The 20,813-nt window shown below is 40.3% G+C and overlaps 1 protein-coding gene across 2 annotated transcripts in view; it reads right to left on the reverse strand.

Moving 5' to 3' along the window:
- The window catches only part of SPTLC3 (serine palmitoyltransferase long chain base subunit 3), a 151,050-nt gene extending 135,068 nt beyond the window's left edge, over positions 1-15,982 (reverse strand). Inside the window, exons 1-2 of one of the 2 annotated variants that reach the window (XM_038571599.1) lie at positions 15,526-15,982; positions 14,266-14,421 (exon numbers count right to left, since the gene is read on the reverse strand). In XM_038571599.1, coding sequence (XP_038427527.1) covers positions 14,266-14,337 — 72 coding nt within the window. In that variant the 5' untranslated portion in view covers positions 14,338-14,421; positions 15,526-15,982. The remainder of the gene's footprint in view (positions 1-14,265; positions 14,422-15,525) is intronic. The other variant, XM_038571598.1, reaches the window with a different exon arrangement.
- Between the last annotated feature and the right edge of the window lie 4,831 nt (positions 15,983-20,813).

Here is a 20,813-nt window from a genome sequence, read left to right on the forward strand (position 1 = left end):
AAGGTTAGGAGACCTGTAAATTAATCAATAAGAGGTTTTATACTTTGAAATTTACAAAGAAGCCTATATATCACATTAATTGGGACTTGCTCCATATTTTAAAGTACTAGACATATGGACAGCAAATGGCAATTTAAATAGCAAACAAAATAAGCTGAAATGAGAATTCTTACAATAGATTAGTACAAATAGACAGTCTTTATTCATTCCACAAATATTATTGAGCACTTACTATGTACAGACTCTGGTTTAGGTGCTGGGGATCCAGCTGTGAATAAGACAGAAATCCCTGCTCACATGGTGCTTATATTTAGAAGATGAGGCAGACAAGAGATAGGATATCAATTAGCATGGTGTATATATGTGTGTGTCTGTGTCTGTGTACAGGGTTAAGGACTAATGAAAAAAATCAGGAAGGGGAGAGAGGTGGTGAGAAGACTTGCAATTTTAGATAGGGTCGTGAGCTTATATCTCATAGAGAGGGTAACATCTGAGTGAGGATTTGAGGGCAGGGAGGGTGCAGGCATGTGGATGTCTAGGAAGTACATACAGGAGAGGAAGAGTGAATGTCCCCAGAAGCAGGATGTGTGGCCTGCTTGCTCCAGTGTGGCTGGAATAGATTAGGCAATGGAAAAAGAAGCAGGAGGTGAGTCAGAGAGGACCAAGCCATGAGGCCTTATCGCCATTAGAAGGATTTTGTCTTTTGAGTAAGATGGAAGCCATGAGAAGGATTTGAGCAAGAGTGACATTCTGGATTTCATTTCGACTAGATCTCTCTGGCTATTCTACTGAAAACAGCCTTGCTGGTGGTGATGGAAGGGAAGGCAGAGGTAGAAGCAGAATATGGTGGTTTTAAATTTTGTCCATGAATTCTTTGATATTCTTCCCATTAAGAAGTTGGGGTAGGAGGAGGTCCCTTTCCCTTGAATCAGGTGGGCTTGCTTGTGACTACTTCAACCTATAGTGTAGGGTAGAAGTAAAGCTGAGCTCTGGGGCTAGGTCACAAAAGGCCACGGGATTTCTACTCCATTTACTAGAAAACACTCTTAAAGCCCCCCTGCCACATTGGCAATCCCTATTTGTCCTTTCTTTCAGCTATTCCAGCCCTGATGCTAGACATGGGAGTGAGGAAGCCATCTGGGAGACAGATCCTTCTGGACCAGCTGTTCCAGATCCAGCTAGTAGAGTCATCCCTGTCAAAGCCCCAGATATCATGGAACAGAAAGAAAAATCTGTCCTGGTGTGTCTTTTCTGAATTCCTGACCAGCAGAATCAGTGAGCATAATAAGATGATTATTGTTTAATGTCACTATGTGTTGGGGATGGTTGTTTATACAGCAATAGGTAACTGGAACACAGAGAGAAGAGGTGAGCCTGCTGTAACAATCCAGATGAGAAGTAATGGTGACTGAGACTAGTGTGCTTGCTGTGGGGAGGTCGAAAGTAGATTCTGGGTATACTGTGGAAACAGGATCATGAATTTGCTGAGTGAATGTCAAATGAGAGAGAAAAGTTTTGAATGATGCTCAAGTTTTGATTTGAGCCACTGGAAGAACAGAGTTGTCACTTCCTGGGACAGGAAAGACTATATAAGGGGAGCAGGTTTGAAGGTAGAGGGTGGGAGCTCAGTTTTGGACATGGTAAGTTGAAGTTGCCTTTTGATTACCCAAATGGAAAGTAGGTAGTTGGAAATGACATAGATACGCACGCGCGTGCGCACACACACACACATTGATAAGACAAGATCAGATCATCATGTCAGAAACACAGTCAGAACAGAGAATGAAAATTCTGAGCCTTGGGCAGCTCCATTGTTTAAAAGCCAAGGAGATGAAGAGAAACCTTTATAGTTTCCATAAAGGAATGGTGAGTGATAGATGAGTGTTATATCCTAGAAGCCAAGAGAAGAACATGCTTTAAGGAGGACGGGGTGATTACTTGCTTCAGATGCTGGTGACAGGCCAAGAAAAATGAGGTCTTGAGAAGCCACCATTGGATGGTGGAATTTGAGGGTTTAGAACTATCATTTATTGGGTACCTATTATATACCAGGCATTGCCCTGAACACTCTTAGAATAGTTGTAGAGGAGAAACAGACGACTGTAGGCCAACTTTAATACATAATAGCTACCATTTACTGACTATCTACTATATATCTGATAGTCATGGGGAGCCTTACATATTCTACCTCATTTAATCCTCATCATTGCCTTGTGGGATATGGATCAGAGACATGAGGCCATCTGCTCAATGTGGCACAGCTAGTAAGGGGCAGAGTGGGACTCAAACCCAGTTCTATCTGATGTTGAAGCTATTGGTCTTTCTGCTATCTATTCCTCTTTAAGTGATTTTCTGGGAAATCCTGAGGGGTGCTGGGGTGCTTGGGTATGGAAACCACCAGAAAAGAAATACCTTTTTAACTTTGAGTTAAGTTTTACTCAAGGTTTTAGGGGAGAATTTAAGAGTAGTTTTATAGTTAAAGATATATGAATGCATTGTAGTGTTGTAAAAGACAAAATGTTGTAGAATGGCTTGGGGTTATGTGTGTTTTTCTTTCTTTGGTGAATCAACCTGTGGATCTCTTACCCTATCTTCTCTGGAGAGGTTGATTTGCTGGTTTTTCTGGTTGGGTTGTGAGAACAGATGTAGCCTAATTAATAAAGGCACTCCAGGGCTGAGGTTGATAACCTGGGAATCTGAGAAAGTCAGGGAAGGCATGAATTCTCTACATGGAAAACTTCGTGATTATGGACTTATTTATCCTTCCATAGGAGGTATCTATCAGTTTCACAAGAGGAATTTTGATTTCCAAAAGGCTAAGCCCCACATGGCAGAGAAAGAACAGTCAGGTATAACTTGTAGCTATGAGGATAATCATGACTTGCATATAGACTTTTTCTTGTGCAACTTTTGAAGGCCCAGTTATATCATATCTAGAGAACAATAATAGTGACCAGGACTTACGATTGCATTGTCTAATGAAAAGTTTGGGGCAGCCCTGGTGGCTCAGCAGCTTAGCGCTGCCTTCAGCCCAGGGTCTGATCCTGGAGACCAGAGATTGAGTTCCACGTCAGGCTCCCTGCGTGGAGCTGCTTCTCCCTCTGCCTGTGTCTCTGCCTCTCTCTCTCTCTCTCTCTCTCATGAAAAAATAAAATCTTTTAAAAAACAAGTTTGTGTGTCATTTCCTATAAAGCCTGAGAGATGAGATTTGACCAGTAAAATATTGTCAGTTCTCTGACATTTCTATAAACACTTTGGGACCTAATGTTTGGTCAGGAATATGTGTGGTTGGTCATAATTGTTCCTCAAACTTGCACATCCCAAGATCTAGTGTCAATGTAGTAACTCATGAAAATGAAGATGTGAAACTCATCTATTGCTTTTTAAAAATATAAAGTCTAAATTAAGAGGAGCCAAATTCCCTGAGCCATTTCATTTTCCCTAATATGTATGAAAAAAGAGCACTGAATTAATGACCTCTTAGTTTTCTCATCCTATTTACTTATTATAGCTCAGAGGTTACAGATTTGTGGCTGGAAGCAATGTTTCCCTGAAATCTGTACTATTTGAATTTTTAAAGATTAGATGCTAATGCTTAAAAATCAGGATATTTTTCTTCCCCACATCTCTTCCCACCCCATTTGGATTTCCAGCTTCTTTTGAAAATCATACATTCTGTCAACCAATACAGTAAAACTCTCGAGGCAGCAATATTCAGATTGGCAGTGTGATGGATAAAGTAGATTGCAGAGAAAAAATCTGAATACTTATCAGAGCTATGTTTACAGTGTTGTTGTTGTTTTCAAATGGTTAATCTAACCTTTTAATCTGTTTCTAATTTGGTGGCGGCAGCTCCTTCTCACATGAATTTATAGTTTTGTATACTACAGAATTCCAGATAAACTACATTAATTCAGGCCTACTGAGACAAATGTGATTATACTTAGTAAAAAGATTAAGTATTTAAAAATAAATGGAGTTTATTTCTTGCAATTAATTAGATTAATATCAATATCTCTAGCAGTATTTCCAAAGGGAAAGTTGTTAAAGGAAACTTTAACAAATAGATAAAATTAGTATTTAATTGGCAGATATTAAATATATTTAATTTAAAACATGTATTCTTTTAATTAATAAAAACATCTGCACCTGAACACACACATGCTCCTGAGTCAGCTCTTTCTTCATAGATAATGCAGTAAATTACAGGCCTCCTTAGGTTGAATAATTACACATCAGACTTGGCAGCGTTCAAATGATTATGCTTTTGCACTGGTGATATTTGAGTTTATTGTATTTGGTATTGGGCTATACCCACCAGACACTTAAAGTGTACAGTCCTTATTTCAAAACACAAGCAAAACAAGCGTACAAGTGTACAGCTTCAGGAAAGACATCCTTGCCACCGAATGGATGCAAATGGGTGGCCCAAACAAACTCTTCCCTCAAGATGCAATTAGCAGCTCTGAAAATGGTTATTAAGTAAGATTACAGAGTGATTTTTCTAGGTATTTTAAAGATATAGAATATCCACATGCTCATTTATCTACTGCTGCTTAACAAACCATCACCACAGTTGAAACATATTTGTTTGCTCAGCAATCGATAATTGAGCAGGGCTCAGTGGGGACGACACAGCTATACTGCATGAAGTATCAGTAGGGAGCAGACAGGCACTGGGGCTGGAGGACCCACTTCCAAGATAGCTTACTCACATGAACTACAAGCTGGTGCTGCATCTTAGCCAGGGCATAGCAAGGAGACTTGGTTTCTTTCTACATGGGCTACTCTTTGGGATGCTTAGGCTTTCCCCAAGAATGGTGGCTGGATTCCAAGAGTGAGTGTTCTAAGAGGACTGGGTTCAAGCCACAAGGCTTCTTGTAACTTAATCTCAGAAATTCCAGATTTTTCCCTCTGTCTTATGCTATTGGCCAAGTAAGTCATTGGGTCTAACCTGGATTCAAAGGGAGTGGAATAGATTCCATCTCTCAATGGGAAATACCCTAAAGAATTTGCAAGTATCCTCCATCTATCATATCACATGTCCAAGATGTCACTATTACCAGGAAATCCTGTGTTAAGTAAACTGTCTATTCAGGGTGGTCATGTGCCCTTGGAGAACACTTCTGAAAACTAAATTATCTCCAGAGCTCCATCTGGGGCTCAGTCTGAGTCCATATGACTTAGAGTTACATAGGCCAATTTTCTTTAAATCCAGAGTTGTTTAAAGTGAAGAGTGGGGTGGAGGGTGGCCAGTGCATTGATGTAGTGTGTCCATGAGTGGACTATATTGCACATTGAAAGCTCTGGTATGTGACAGTTTGGAACTAAGCTAAATTTTAATCAAAAACAATAAGGAAATCAAGCAAAAACAATTCACAATACCTTTAACCCACACTGACTTGGCCCTTCAAGGCTGAGGTCAGTTTGCCCCTTGGCTGTGGGAGGAGGTATGAATTCCATTTCTATTAATATCTTATAGTTAGAGAAACACTGTAGACTAAGGACTTCGGTTCTAGAATTGGACAAACTTAGTTTCAAAAACCAGAATTGATACTTATGAGTTGATGACCATAGTTAACTTAAACTTTGTTTCCTCTATCAGACCTCTAAAATGGGTCTGATAGGGGAACCTGGGTGGCTCAGTTAGTTAAGCACCCAACTCTTGATCTCAGCTCAGATCATAGTCTCAGGATCATGGAATAGACTCCTTGCAGGCTCTAGGCTCAGCGCAGTCTGCTTGTCCCTTCCCTTCCCCTCTGCCCTTCTCTGCTCCCCCAATCCCATGCTCTCTCTCTCTCTCTCAAATAAGTAAATTTTTAAAATCTTAAAAAATAAAATAAAATAAAATAAAATAATAAAATAGGTCTGATAGTAATAGTATATACCTTAGAGGAATGTCATGAGATGATGAATCCAAAGCACTTAGGATGCCTGGCATTTAGAAAGACTCAATACAGAACTCATACAGCAGTTCGGCAGTGTGGCCGGATACAAAAATCAATGCCCAGAAATCAGTGGCATTCCTATACACTAACAATGAGACAGAAGAGAAATTACGGAGTCAATCCCATTTACAATTGCACCCAAAAGCAAAAGATACCTAGGAATAAACCTAACCAAAGAGGTAAAGGATCGGATCCATGGGTGGCGCAGCGGTTTGGCGCCTGCCTTTGGCCCAGGGCGCGATCCTGGAGACCCGGGATCGAATCCCACATCAGGCTACCGGTGCATGGAGCCTGCTTCTCCCTCTGCCTTTGTCTCTGGCGCTCTCTGTCTCCCAGTCTTTCATGAATAAATAAATAAATAAAATCTTAAAAAAAAAAAAAAAGAGGTAAAGGATCTATACCCTAAAAACTACAGAACACTTCTGAAAGAAATTGAGGAAGACACAAAGAGATGGAAAAATATTCCATGCTCATGGGTTGGAAGAATTAATATTGTGAAAATGTCAGTGCTACCCAGTGCAATTTATACATTCAATGCAACCCCTATCAAAAATACCATGGACTTTCTTCAGAGAGTTGGAACAAATCATCTTAAGATTTGTGTGGAATCAGAAAAGGCCCCCAATAGCCAGGGGAATATTAAAAAAGAAAACCAGAGCTGGGGGCATCACAATGCCAGATTTCAGGTTGTACTACAAAGCTGTGATCATCAAGACAGTGTGGTACTGGCACAAAAACAGACACATAGATCAATGGAACAAAATAGAGAATCCAGAAATGGACTTTAACCATCAATTTTATGGTCAACTAGTATTTGACAAAGCAGGGAAGACTATCCACTGGAAAAAGACAGTCTCTTCAATAAATGGTGCTGGGAACATTGGACAGCCACATGCAGAAGAAGGAAACTAGACCATTCTCTTACACCATACACAAAGATACACTCAAAATGGATGAAGGATCTAAATGTGAGACAAGAATCCATCAAAATCCTAGAGGGGAACACAGGAAACACCCTTTTTGAACTTGGCCACAGCAACTTCTTGCAAGATACATCCACAAAGGCAAGGGAAACAAAAGGAAAAATGAATTATTGGGACTCATCAAGAAAAAAAGCTTCTGCACAGCAAAAGAAACAGTCCACAAAACTAAAAGACAACCTACAGAATGGGAGAAGGTATTTGCAAATGACCTATCAGATAAAGGGCTAGTATCCAAGATCTATAAAGAACTTATTAAACTCAACAACAAATAAACAATCCAATCATGAAATGGGCAAAAGACATGAACAGAAATTTCACAGAGGAAGACATAGACATGGCCAACAAGCACATGAGAAAATGCTCCGCATCACTGGCCATCAGGGAAATACAAATCAAAACCACAATGAGATCCCACCTCACACCAGTGAGAATGGGGAAAAATAACAAGACAGGAAACAACAAATGTTGGAGTGGATGTGGAGAAGGGGGAACCCTCTTGCAGTGTTGGTGGGAATGTGAACTGGTGCAGCCACTCTGGAAAACTGTGTGGAGGTTCCTCAAAGAGTTAAAAATAGACCTGCCCTACGACCCAGCAATTGCACTGCTGGGGATTTACCCCAAAGATACAGATGCAGTGAAATGCTGGGATACCTGCACCCCGATGTTTATAGCAGCAATGTCCACAATAGCCACACTGTGGAAGGAGCCTCGGTGTCCATTGAAAGATGAATGGATAAAGATGTGGTCTATGTATACAATGGAGTATTACTCAGCCATTAGAAACGACAAATACCCACCATTTGCTTCGACGTGGATGGAACTGGAGGGTATTATGCTGAGTGAAATAAGTCAATCGGAGAAGGACAAACATTATATGGTCTCATTCATTTGGGGAATATAAAAATTAGTGAAAGGGAATCAAGGGAAAGGAGAGAAAATGAGTGAAAATATCAGTGAGGGTGACAAAACATGAGAGACACCTAACTCTGGGAAATGAACAAGGGGTAGTGGAAGGGGAAGTGGGCGGGGGGTTGGGGTGACTGGGTGATGGGCACTAAGGGGAGCACTTGGCAGGATGAGCACTGGGTGTTATGCTATATGTTGGCAAACTGAACTCAAATAAATAAATAAATAAATAAATAAATAAATAAATAAATAAAAATAAATAAATATTTAAAGAAATATTTGGGGATTATCATAATTATTATTTTCTTGATTACCTCCCAAGATTCTTAACTACTGGCCAATATGTATTAGGAGTGGGAGCATGGTATTCTAGAATATTTGTGGTCACAATGAAAGCATAAGCCTCTTCCTTTTCTTTGGTAACTTATGCAACTGGAATTATTTTCAGTTCTTAAAGTAAAGGCTTCTAGGCTTATTTTTATGTAAAGCAGATAATACTGTGGGGTCTGGGGCAACATGTTGGAGTAAAAAGAAATTGGCTAAGGTATGATCTAGAGTTTATGTTCCAGTTTACTTCTAGTTGTGTGACCTTGGGAAGTCACTTGTGTTCTCAGAGTCTCAATTTCCTCATCCATACAAACACAGATCATAAAATCCATTTTGCAGTATTATTATGAAAATTAAATGAGGCAAATTTTATAAAAGTACCTGGAAGGGAGCAGTTACCAATAATATTATTTATTAGCCTTACTATTATTATCAAAGTGATAAAAATAATTAGATTATTCCAACTAAGTTTCAACTTGCTTTTGTACCTTATAGACACAACATGAAAAAACATCTTTTCTTTCCCTTCTCATGGAAACTTATTCTAGCATATTCCTTTACTTTCTGTTCCTTACTTCCCTGCTCTTCTCTTCCCATTTCTTACCTTTTGTATTTCCATTTGGACTTTCTTCATATCTTGGCCTATTTTTTTTTTTTTTTTTGCTTTGGTTTTGTATGTTCTGTATTGGTTTCTAAAGGTTTTTTACATATTAAGAAATTTGCATTTCATGACATGAATGCAAACATTTTTCTCAGTCTGTAATTTGCCTTCTGCTTATTTTATGATGCTATTTTTGTTCTGTTGCCACGCAGAAATACTTTTTATGTAGTCAAATTTTCAACCTCTTCTTTTATGGTTCCTGTGTAATATAGTTATAGTTTCTACAGGCAAATATTATTAAAAATGTATATTTTTAGCACAATTATGGACTGATTTTAAGAATTAAATATAATATTTATCTATGTGTTTCCTGTGCTGGTATAAAAACACTTTAATTCTTGTACTGCATAACGTGGTTTGTTAGTTGGTAGTCCTGGTTCCTTCTCAATGTCATTCTTTTTCATAAACTTGCTGTTTATTCTTGCTTGTTAATTTTTCCACAAAATTTTAAAAGTCATTCATCTGGTTCAAAAAATATGTTGTTTCATTTATTGGGCTCACATGAAATTTATGGATTAATTTAGGCAGAATTAACATTTTTTTCATCGAGTCTTCCTATCCATGAAGATTGTATGACTTTCCACTTATTCCAGTTTTCTTTTATGTCTCTCAGCAGCATTTAAATGCTGCTCTTCAAAACTGATTTTCAATTCAAATTGATTTTCACTTTTTACATCTATTCCCAAGTACAACATTTCTGATGTTAGTGTAAATGGGGTTTTACTTCAATTATACTTTCCAATTGATTTTTATTCATTTTCTTTATATCTTTTCCCATAGAGTTTTAGTTTTTCCTTATGTAGTAAAATCCACTAAATTTTTCTTCATAGTTTCTACTTTTTCACTTTCTTTGAGTGCAAAGGGAGAAAATCATGACAATGATATTCAACACTGACAATACTTCTCTTGTTTTCTCTCTTGCCAGCCACAGTAGGAGGTTCTGTTTATGTTGCTTAATAGCATAATCTAATCATCCATGATGATTAGTCCATTAGGCCAAATATAATCCATTAGCCATGTTCTAAAAGTCACCAGAGATAAAACCCACACAGCCTGAGAAAACCACATCTGAAGGTGATCCTCTTTTCAAAGGTCCCTCATTACAAATATATGTGACTATACACTTCTGTTGCTATATCTGGATCCCCTTGCATTCTGATGATTTCTTGCAGTAAGCACTGATAGCTTAGTTTGAGGGCTTTCTTTAGCCATATGTAGTCAGGCTAGAAATGCTCTGTGGTTAATGTTCCTGGGAGAATCCCTCCTGTCGATGGACAGGAGTTAGGTGACATATACCTCTTTTTTTCTTGTGACTTAGTTGGGACAACTTTGAGGCATACTCTACACCATCATCAAGTTACCCCCCCTCCCCAAATATGAGCCCTAGTTACCAACAGAGATAACCTGTTCATGAATGTATTGACTTCCTTTTCTTCCATGTCTCACTTTACCCTTCCCCTAATTCCTGAGTTCACCTCCCAAATAAAATTCTTGCGCTCAAATCCTTATGTCTGAGTCTATTTCTTGGGGAACCTAAACTAAGACAAAGATATTTTATGATCTTATCCCACCTACTTTTACAAGCTTATTACCTATTTACCTGCATTAAACATTTTAAACTTAGTTCCATTTACCCAATCTCCAATGACCAAACACATCATGTCTTAATGTTTTGTATCTTTCTAAGAATATTTCCTTCTGTTAGAATGCCTTCCCATGACTGTGTGCCTGGCTACTCTGCCTTTCAGAGTCAGGCCAAGAGTGACTTCTTTGCATTCCTACCCTGGGTAGGATGCCCACTCCTCTGTATTCCCAAATATGGTTCATAGATCTCTGCTATGATGGATTGTTTCCAAGGATGGTCACAATAATTCCTCCAATCCCTCACAACCTTCTGCAATGTGACTTTGCAAGCTCACCCCATTAAGAAGCAGAGCCCATTTCCCTTCCCCTTGGATCTGGGCTGGCCTTGTGACAATAGAATGTGGTAGAAGTAAGCATGAACCTAAGCCTTAAGAGGACGTGCAGTTTGCATTTTCACTCTCTTGGAAGCCAGCCTTCATGTAAAGAAATTTGAACTACTCTGTTGATACTGAAAGACCACATGGAGAGGGTATACTTGTGGAGACAAAAGATTCCCCAGACAACAGCCAGTTCCAAGGTCTCAGTGGGTCCATATTGGATGTTCATTAAACATCATATGAAGCATGAAGCACAGACAACCATCCCCACACCAAGCCTGCCTGAATTCTTAGCCCACAGAAATCATCAGCAGTTGTTTAAAACTATTGAATTTTGGGTAGTTGGCATTGTTGTTACACAGAAATAGATAACTGCAACATCTATTATAGAACTTGTCATTAAATATTATAATTACTTATTTACTTGTCTGCCAAATTGGTGAGCTACTATAAATGGAGTCAGAATATTCCTATCTGAATAGATGCAATACCTGACATGTGGGAATGCTTTAGAACGATGAGCCCATGAAGAAATGAGACTGTTTAAGGAGATCATGGTGTCACATTGAGGATTTGTTAAAGGAAATGAGAAACAAAAAACAAAAGGTACTAGAGAATGATCGTGGAAGACAAGAGTGGATGAACATTCAGAGCAGTTGCAAGAGATCTCCAAGACTTGTAGTTTATGAGTTCTTTTAATAATTGGTGAGATTATTGACCTCCGTTTCAAGCAGTGTGCAGCCTAGATGGGCCCAACAGACATAAATATTGACAAGGGCCTGGCAGGCAGCTACCACTGTGTGCAATTAAACTGTAAGTCATGGTTCTCACTGTCTAGAGTTTATATTGTAACAGAAAAGCAGATGTACCAGGACATTGTGGGCTACAGAAGGATATGAAAAAGTGAGGAGTACAGAAGCTCATATTCAATGGTTAGAGAGCTAGGAAGGATTTTCATGAATCTGCTTAATCTTTCCCGTTCATGTAGCATTTACCGAGTACCACCTGAGCATGGCATTCCCTCTCCCTCTTATGCTGAAGCCTCACTAAATTGAGAGAAGTTTCTCAAATGTTCCACACTCCATCATGCCTCAGGGCCTTTGCTTTTACCCCTCTTCCTTTCTAGAATGCTCTGTGACCTATGCTCCCATGCCCTCACCTAGAAACGCTTACATTCATTTCTGGGGCTCCTCTCCCTTCTTTCTCTCATTCAGCCCCCAGGAATAAACTCCCCATTTGTTCTACCATTTCAAGTGTCTCCGGATTCAGTATGAGTCCTCCTTGCTCTACAAAGCCATCACTGGCCACCCCAACCTGAGGTTTCTTAGAATGTAGTAGAAAGGGAACTGGCTTTGGAGCAATATGAATTTCAGTTCAAACCCTGGCTATGCTGCTTATAATTCTGCACAGGTTCCTTAATCTCTTGTGTTTCTTCCCCTGTAAATTGAGCATGATGCTACCACTTCATGGGGCTGTAATGAGGGTACAGGAGGTCTCTACATAAAGTGTTTAGCTAAGTCCTGATACGTAGCACACCCACTGATACATGCTATTATCGTCCTCCTCTCTGAACTTCTGATATTTAATATCTGTACCACTCATTTGTCCTTCACTCATAATTGCTTTATGACAGCTCTTGTCCTGTACCATCATTTAACTTAATGTATTTATTATTAAATTTTAACTTTCTCCTAATAGCTAAATTGTCACTTTTTGTACATCTTTATATGTCCAAAGGACAACAGATTCTTAATAAATATTAATGTGTGAGTGAATAGATGGTGGGATGAGTGACTACCTCTCAGGGCTGTCTATACTACAGTTTTAAAGTATAACATTCAAGGTCAAGAACTCAGTGAATTAGAATAACTAATTGCAGGATATTTTTGTTTTATAGGAAAGGAATGGTTAGAGAAAAGTTCAACAGTTTTCCTTGATTCTATAGGATCAGTGTAATGAGGGAAAAATGCAGACCCCACCCCATAAAAAAATAACTTGAAGGCGATGCAGTACTCAGAACAATGAAGACACAAGGACTACCTCCCGAGCCTCAGGCTTTCTTAATATGAATGTATGGCCAGGTCAGACATAATGAGTGGGAGTAAAAAAGCAATTATGTGAGTAGTAATTCCCAATTAATTTTACAGGGATTAAGTAATCAATAGGAAATATCAAGTTTGAATTAAGATATTAAGGGCCCTTCCAACATTTATATGGATATGCTCATGAAGAAGGAGAACAAATGCTTTAGACAAGAGTGTTCTGTTACTGAGGCACTGTCTGTCAGAAGTAAGAGGTAGGATGACATATTACAAGTGAACAAATAAAAGTAATCAGTGATGAAAACCAAGAATTAGTGCATCCTTGGGTCATATGGGGTTTAAAGAGAAGACGGCACACAATAAGGTGGAGCTCCAAAAAAAAAAAAAAAAAAAAAAACTCCAGAAAGGAACTAGAAATCATCCACACAGAAGGATTCTGCTCCCTGGCTAAACTGGACACTGAGGTAGTGAGATGGACTCGTGTTAGGCTGTCGAAACCAGACTACACCAGAACAAAGAGAAGGTGGGTTCCGGAGAGATTCCTCACAGTGATTTTCATATTCCTTTTTATGCCAAGGAACCCTTTGTTCCGAGTCTTACAGGGTCCCATGACACACAAAAGAAACAGAGATATTGTTGTATGATTGCAAAGAAGCAAGAAGAGAAAGCATGACAGGATATTGAGAGAAGCTGGGAGAACCTTCCATCTTGCTTCATAGGACCGTGAGCCTGGCAGAACCGTGTTGGGAGGACTACTGGCCCAGGATATCTGTCAGCCTTTATGAACTGCTCTTGGCAAGTGGCAAGATTTTTGGTTAAGACCTGTTGGTTAAAGATCTCCAAAGCAAAATGTACTGACCCTAGTGATGCACAATCATGCATTAAGGATGACTACATCACCCACGAGGGAAAAACAGGCCCTTGTCTGCCTTACTCACCAAAAGCTCAGCACGGTTTATTCTTTCTGGAAAATATTTTTCGAGTCATAACTGAAGCTTTCAGTGGAAGCCAATTTCAATTTAGTTACACCTAAATATATCTGAACTAAACAGGTTCTGGACAGTCCTTCAGAGCGAGCTGTTGGAAGAGGCAACGGTAGCCCTCTTATTTCCTGCTGCTCTAACAGAGGCCTTGATGCTCAAGGACATTTTCCGTTTTACAAGAGCACTTAGTAATGGATTTTTTGGATCTTGAGTTTCATCCTTACTTAGGGGTGGTTGTAACCATTGAGCTAACTTTCCAACCTCAGAGACTAGAAGGTGGTTACAAAACCAAGATAAAGTAAAAGAGACAGAAGAACTTTGAAGGCCTTTTCTGCTCCTTGACAGGCCTCAGGGTCAGACTGGTTAAGAGGGTGAACAGGTGTGTGGCCAGTGTTTCCAGCATTTCAAGGGCCAGGAGCATCTTGGGTGGTTAGCAGTCTAAATCAACACTTACTGACAAATAGATGGTGGATATTATTAGGATTGTCCTCACGGGAAAGATAGGAGTCGAATGTTTTCTCTTCATATTGTGGTAGGTTTCAGATGCTCAGCTGGGAGAGGCCAGGCCTGAGGTTTTTGATGGAAGCTTCCAAGCTTAGCATAACGCCTACTGTCAAGAGGGGAACACATTTTGGGACCATAGCCTTTTCACACACACCCCGGGCTCCAGAGTGTCCCTCCCCACCCATTTCTTCCAACTGGGAGCACGAATTTAATTCACTGAATGGTGGACTGGCCCCCAGCCAGCTCGGCCTGTCCGGTGATCTTAAAACAATCTAACTTTTTCCCTGGGTGGATGCTGGTTCCTATGGGGTGGATATGTAATGCAGGACTGCATGGGTTCCCTGCCCAGCTCCTCATTTCCCAAGAGTGAAGCTACCTGTTTGGCTATGCTAATTTGCTCCTGAAGCAGGTGAGCTCATCCCTGCTGCTTTAGCAGAGGGCATTATGCGAGGAGGGCGCTGCCTTTTCACAGGTGCCTTGTACACCGGGGCTCCCTCTTTGAATACACTGACAGCATTTCTGAAGTTCCTCCTCCTCCTCCTCCTCCTCCTCAGCACATCCCCATCAAACATTCTGTCAGAGCCAAGTGAGGCAAAAAGTATCAAATGGGAAAACAATGAAAGGCCTGTTGAGTTCCTGTGTGCACTGTGCAACAATAAGCCACACTTTCTGAAGTGTCTCAGAAAGGAATGCCTGTGATGTCGTTTCAAAGAAGGACTCTGGCCCCAAATCAAGCTGTAAGCCATGACAATGCTCCACTAAACACTACAAAGAATTCGCCTTTCAGCCAGAGAGGCATTTCTCCTGGGGGAGGGGGGCTAAATGCGGCCCCCACCATGTCACCTCAGCACAGCCACTATCACCCCTCTTTCCCTGCTGCAGCCTGATGAGAGCAGCCCGCTGCGAGTGTCTGATGCACCGAAAGTCAGCCGAGTCCGAGCACTCAGCACTGTGCCCTCTCAAATGCCCACCAGAAAGCAGGAGTCCAGCGGGTCTGTTGGCGCTGCGGGGAGTTGAAGGCTCTGGTACAGCGAAGACGTTCTCCCCCTTAAGCCACACTTCAACTTTTTCGTAGCCAGGCATTTGTAATTAGCTGAAGTGTCAAAACCCCTAAAAGCCTGCATGGAAAGGACTCTCAGTTCAGGCAGCCTCAACCAGCATCAGAGAGAAAGAGGGACTGTCCAAGTGGTTCAGAGCCCTGGCCTCTTACCTGGGCTTCTTTCACTATCCCGTTCTTCGCGCAGTTTCCACTTGGTGAGCCGTCACTCTGTTTCTCGTGGTTGTGCAGATTCCCATTGCAAACAGCACCACCTCCAGGATTAGCCATTTGTGGGCGAGATGATGGAATCCAGCAGGTTTTCCTCCAGAGGTCCTGGGCAAGCTCTGATCGTGAGTGAAGCTGGTGAGGGGACGAAAGGAAGCACTTTGGGCTGAACCCCTGAAGGAATCCTACCAGTCAGGCTTTCCAGAAGAGCAACAGCTTATCTTTGGGGCAGATCTTTGGAAGGCAAAACAAGGGGTTATTTTTGCACTCCTCAACTCAGAGTGCGACCTTCAGGGCAACAAACCTTCTGAAACTACAAAGAAGATTGCCCATGCGGGCTCCTGGGGGCATGAGGAAATCAGGAGACTGCAAAACCCTGTGGCAAACTGCGAGGAGGCGGGCTGGGAGGTGGAGCATCGTTTAAAGACACACACACACACGCACACGCACACGCACACGCACACACACACAGCACAGTCACAGTCTCCTACATGTAGTCAGTTCCGAATTTATGTCTACCTCCACCCCCTCCCTCCTGCCTCCTGTATCTAATTACAATGTTCGGCTGTAAACTATGCTCAACTTTTTTTTCCCCCTTCCTGTAAAATAGCATTCAGCACCGGCTGCCAAGGCTGCCTGGAGGGAGGAGAAGATGGGAAGTTACTGTTTCTTGGGCAAGAGTTTCAGCTGGTTCTATAGATGTCGGTGATGGTTGCACAACAGTGTGATTGTACTTAATGCCACTGAACTGTACACTTAAAAATGGTTAAAATGGGAAATTTGGTGTGATGTGGATTTTACCATAGCACAAAAATGGCAAAAAAAAAAAAAAAAAAAAGTAATGATCTTCAGAACCCACCTGATGGGGCGCCTGGGTGGCTCAGTAGATTAAGCTACTGCCTTCTGTTCAGGTCATGATGTCAGGGTCCTGGGATCGAGTCCTGCATTCATCTAGCCTGCTTCTCCCATTCCCCCTGCCTGCCACTTCTGCCTGTGCTTCCTCTCTCTCTCTGTCAAATGAATAATAAAATCTTTAAAAACAAAAAAGAACCCACCTGATGTTAAAAACCAGTGATATAATGAGAGGTGTTAACTTATCAAGCATTCTAGTAACACACAAATCTGGGAGACAGAATGTTTGGTTTCTTGTTAAGGCTGAATTACTTTATCACATGACTTTGGGGGCACCATTTATTCTCCTTTTGCCTCAATTTTTTCACCTAAAAAGAGACAAAACATTTTTGATGGGTTAATGTCCAATAAGGTAGCAGGAAAAGAAAAATGTTACTTGGGTTTGTTACTGACACAGGTGTTCTGAGGCAGATGGTGACTGCAGTGTCCCAGTTCTGAACACGTGTGGTTTACTCATTAACCCTTATACTCTCAATGCATTAGTCACCAGGGGTCTGTTTTCTCCTATCACCATCAGATGGCATTGTGGTTTTTTGGACACTGTTAATTATTTATAGCCTGTTCAGTCCTCCTAAGCCCACCTTCATGTTTCCCCCACATGGAGACTTCTTTAACATCAGGCACTTAGGGAAAAAATCATAGTCATTTATTGTGTCAATGAACAAAAACAAAGATACACACAAGCAAAAAACAAGAACAGAGGGATCCCTGGGTGGCGCAGTGGTTTAGCGCCTGCCTTTGGCCCAGGATGCGATCCTGGAGACCCGGGATCAAATCCCACGTCGGGCTCCCGGTGCATGGAGCCTGCTTCTCCCTCTGCCTATGTCTCTGCCTCTCTCTCTCTCTCTATGTGACTATCATAAATAAATAAAAATTAAAAAAAAACAAACAAGAACAGAAAAGCAGATGGCCCCTGTTGTCAGAGCTTCATTTCTTGGTTCTCAGCTCTCTTTGATGGGGTTTGTGTCCCCTCCAGGAAGATGTGGCTTATGGGGGAGGTGACCATAATGCTTCTTCTAATCATGATTTGCATAGGAGGGTTGCCATTTTTTTCCACTCCAGGGAAAGCTAAAGGAATAAGGTAGCTTGGTCTTGGGTCAAATGATGGGATGGGGCAATCCCAAGGTATGCCAACCCCTTTGTGTCTCAAGCTCAGACTTTTTGCTGCATCTCTCCCAACCTTTGTCATCGGAGCAAAACTAGCTTTTCACTGGTCCCTCTCTTCTATGGCTGTTACACTGGGAGTCGGGGACTAAATTGTATTGGCTTATTTCCTTGTAGATTTAATGCAAAAGAGAGATGAACAATGAATGAGACAAAAAGTCTCCACCTTCACAATAGTTAGAATAGAATCAATAGTTAGCAGCACCTTCATATCTTCTATTCCAGATATCTTATTAGTGAAAGTGAAAAGAAACCTGTCCATTAGTGTATTAAAGGCAAAGATGAAATTAGTTAATCATAGCTTTGTGGTGTTCTCTGAATGGGATTTTTGGCTCAGAGGCCTACTTCCAGAAGTGGGCAAGAAAGAGATATTCAGAGGCTTGGTAACATATTCTTTTTAAAATTTTTTTAATATTTTATTTAAAATCAATTTGCCAACATATAGTATAACACCCAGTGCTCATCTCATCATGTGCCTCCTTAATGTCCATCACCCAGTTACCGCATCCCCCACCCACCTCTCCTTCTTCAATCCTTTGTTTGTTTACCAGAGTTAGGAGTTTCTTATGGCTTGTCTTCGTCTAATTTTTCCCCCACTCAGTTTCCTTCCTCCTTTCCCTTATAGTCCCTTTCACTATTTCTTATATTCCACACATGAGTGAAACCATATGATAATTGTCTTTCTCTCATTGGCTTATTTCACTCAAAGAACTTATCAAACTCAACACCCAAGAAATAAACAATCCAGTCATGAAATGGGCAGAAAAACATGAACAGACATTTGTCTAAAGAAGACCTACACTTGGTAATATGTTCTGAAAACACTGGCAGAAAAGGGAGAAAATGAGCAAAATAGTCAAAATTGTACAGTGTCTAGAAATCTATTCATTCTCTGTAACTTGATCTTTACTTACATCATGGAGCATGACACTGAGGCAAGAACTAAATTTGTCACAAGTTAAGTGACTTTACAAAGCCACAAGTGTATGTGGCAGAAGCAGGCGTGAACTCAGGCTAGAATCTCTAAGTCCAGAGCAAGTCCCTTTCCTATATACCATTATAGCTCTCCTTCAGACAACTATCAGCCACTACAAAGAGAAATAACAAAAATTGATACATTTGAGACATTCTATTGAATTGGCCAAATAAGAAATAAATTTTTATTTTGCCTTCCTGACCCATAAAAGTCCGATTAAATAGATGCAAAGATCAAATGACATCTCAATACCTCCAGGGATTTGATAATCTTGGATTCCTCTACAGAGAAGTATTTAAATTTCCTTAAGAATTCAGTCTAAAAAATTTTCATTGTAAAGATAATTCAGATTCAAAGGTTTTCTTATCAATAGGTTGTAAACACTGTAATATCAGAAGGCCAGATACCAACATTACAGATATCAGGTATCAGTTTGTTGTTTTAAAAATTTCTTTCAAAACATTGGCTAATAGAATGACAATACTATTTGAAGGTAGAAAAAACCCTGTTATTGATGACTACTACCCCAAAGTCAGCAACAGTGTAGTAATTCTACTTTGCTTCATTTATATCATCCTCTGGGGAGTGGTGTACCTGAGTCCTTGGAGCATCAGTTACCTTCAGAGTGCTCCTAGCAAAGAACAGGTGTGTCCCTTTCCATATGATGTCTGGACTCTTTGGTTATGATACAACATCTGTTAAAAAAAAAAAAAACTGGGATCCCTGGGTGGCGCAGCGGTTTGGCGCCTGCCTTTGGCCCAGGGCGCGATCCTGGAGACCCGGGATCGAGTCCCACGTCGGGCTCCCGGTGCATGGAGTCTGCTTCTCCCTCTGCCTGTGTCTCTGCCTCTCTCTCTCTCTCTGTGACTGTCATAAATAAATAAAAATTAAAAAAAAATACTTACTAAGCTAAGTGAAATAGGTCAGAACAAGAAACACAAATACCATATGATTTTACTTGTATGCGGAACCCCAAAAATAAACAAACAAAAAGCAGCAACAGAAGCACAAAGTAAAGACAGAGAACAAATTGATGGTTGCCAGAGGGAAGGGAGGTTGGGGGAAGGGCAAAATGGGTGAAAGGGAGTGGGAAATACAGGCTACCAGATTTGGAATGAGTAAGTCACGAGGATGAAAGGCATAGCATAGGGCAATAAAGTCAGAGTTATAATAGCATTGTGTGGTGACAGGTGGTAGCTACACTTGCAATGAGCACAGCATAATATATAAAGATGTTGAATCACTACGTTGCACACCTGAAATGTGTGTCAACTATACTTCAATAAATCCCTTTCCCAAATTTTCAGGGTTGAGACTCTCAAAACATAAACTAGGTACTAATCTGAAGTACTCCAGAGCCTCTACTACAACCTGGCTATTCCAGATGTTTGGGGATGAACTCCTAAAGCCACTGAATTTAGATGAAAGCTACCAAAATTTTTTTTATTTTTGTCACTAGAGTTCCTTAGTTCCCTTAGGGAATTCTTTGCACAAAGCAATGATGATTTACTTAAGTGGGTTTTAAGTTAATATTTGTCATATTAAATTACAAATTGAAAACCTAGTTAAATTCAATCTATAAGTCTTTTTTTCTTTGATCTACAAATCTTGTTATGACTTTTGTATGAAAGAAGTAACTATGTTTGTGATTATTAATTCATTAATGCTGAGTTAGGCTAAATTTCCTGAAGCAAACAGTGCCATTTGTAATTATAAACTCAGTTAATGCACTGTCTTAAAATATGTAAAACAATTAAATTTTTTTAAAATGTAAAACATAAAAACACATACAAAAATACTTTATTGTATTTTATTTTCTTGTAAGCACTTTAAACGGCTACTGGGGAAATATCTAGCCTTAATAAACAAAACCTTGCCATACAAAAAAATGGCTTATATAAATTTAACAAATTTAAATAAGTTTATATGGCAACTCCAAGTTCTCTTCAATATTCTAGTGTTGTCTAAGAATTAGTATTCTTTTTTTTTTTTTTTTTTTTTTTTTTTTTTTTTTTTTTTTTTAATTTATGATAGTCACACAGAGAGAGAGAGAGGCGGAGACACAGGCAGAGGGAGAAGCAGGCTCCATGCACCGGGAGCCTGACGTGGGATTCGATCCTGGGTCTCCAGGATCGCGCCCTGGGCCAAAGGCAGGCGCCAAACCGCTGCGCCACCCAGGGAT

Source organism: Canis lupus, chromosome 24 (genome assembly GCF_011100685.1).
Source record: "Canis lupus familiaris isolate Mischka breed German Shepherd chromosome 24, alternate assembly UU_Cfam_GSD_1.0, whole genome shotgun sequence".
Lineage (NCBI taxonomy): Eukaryota > Metazoa > Chordata > Mammalia > Carnivora > Canidae > Canis > Canis lupus.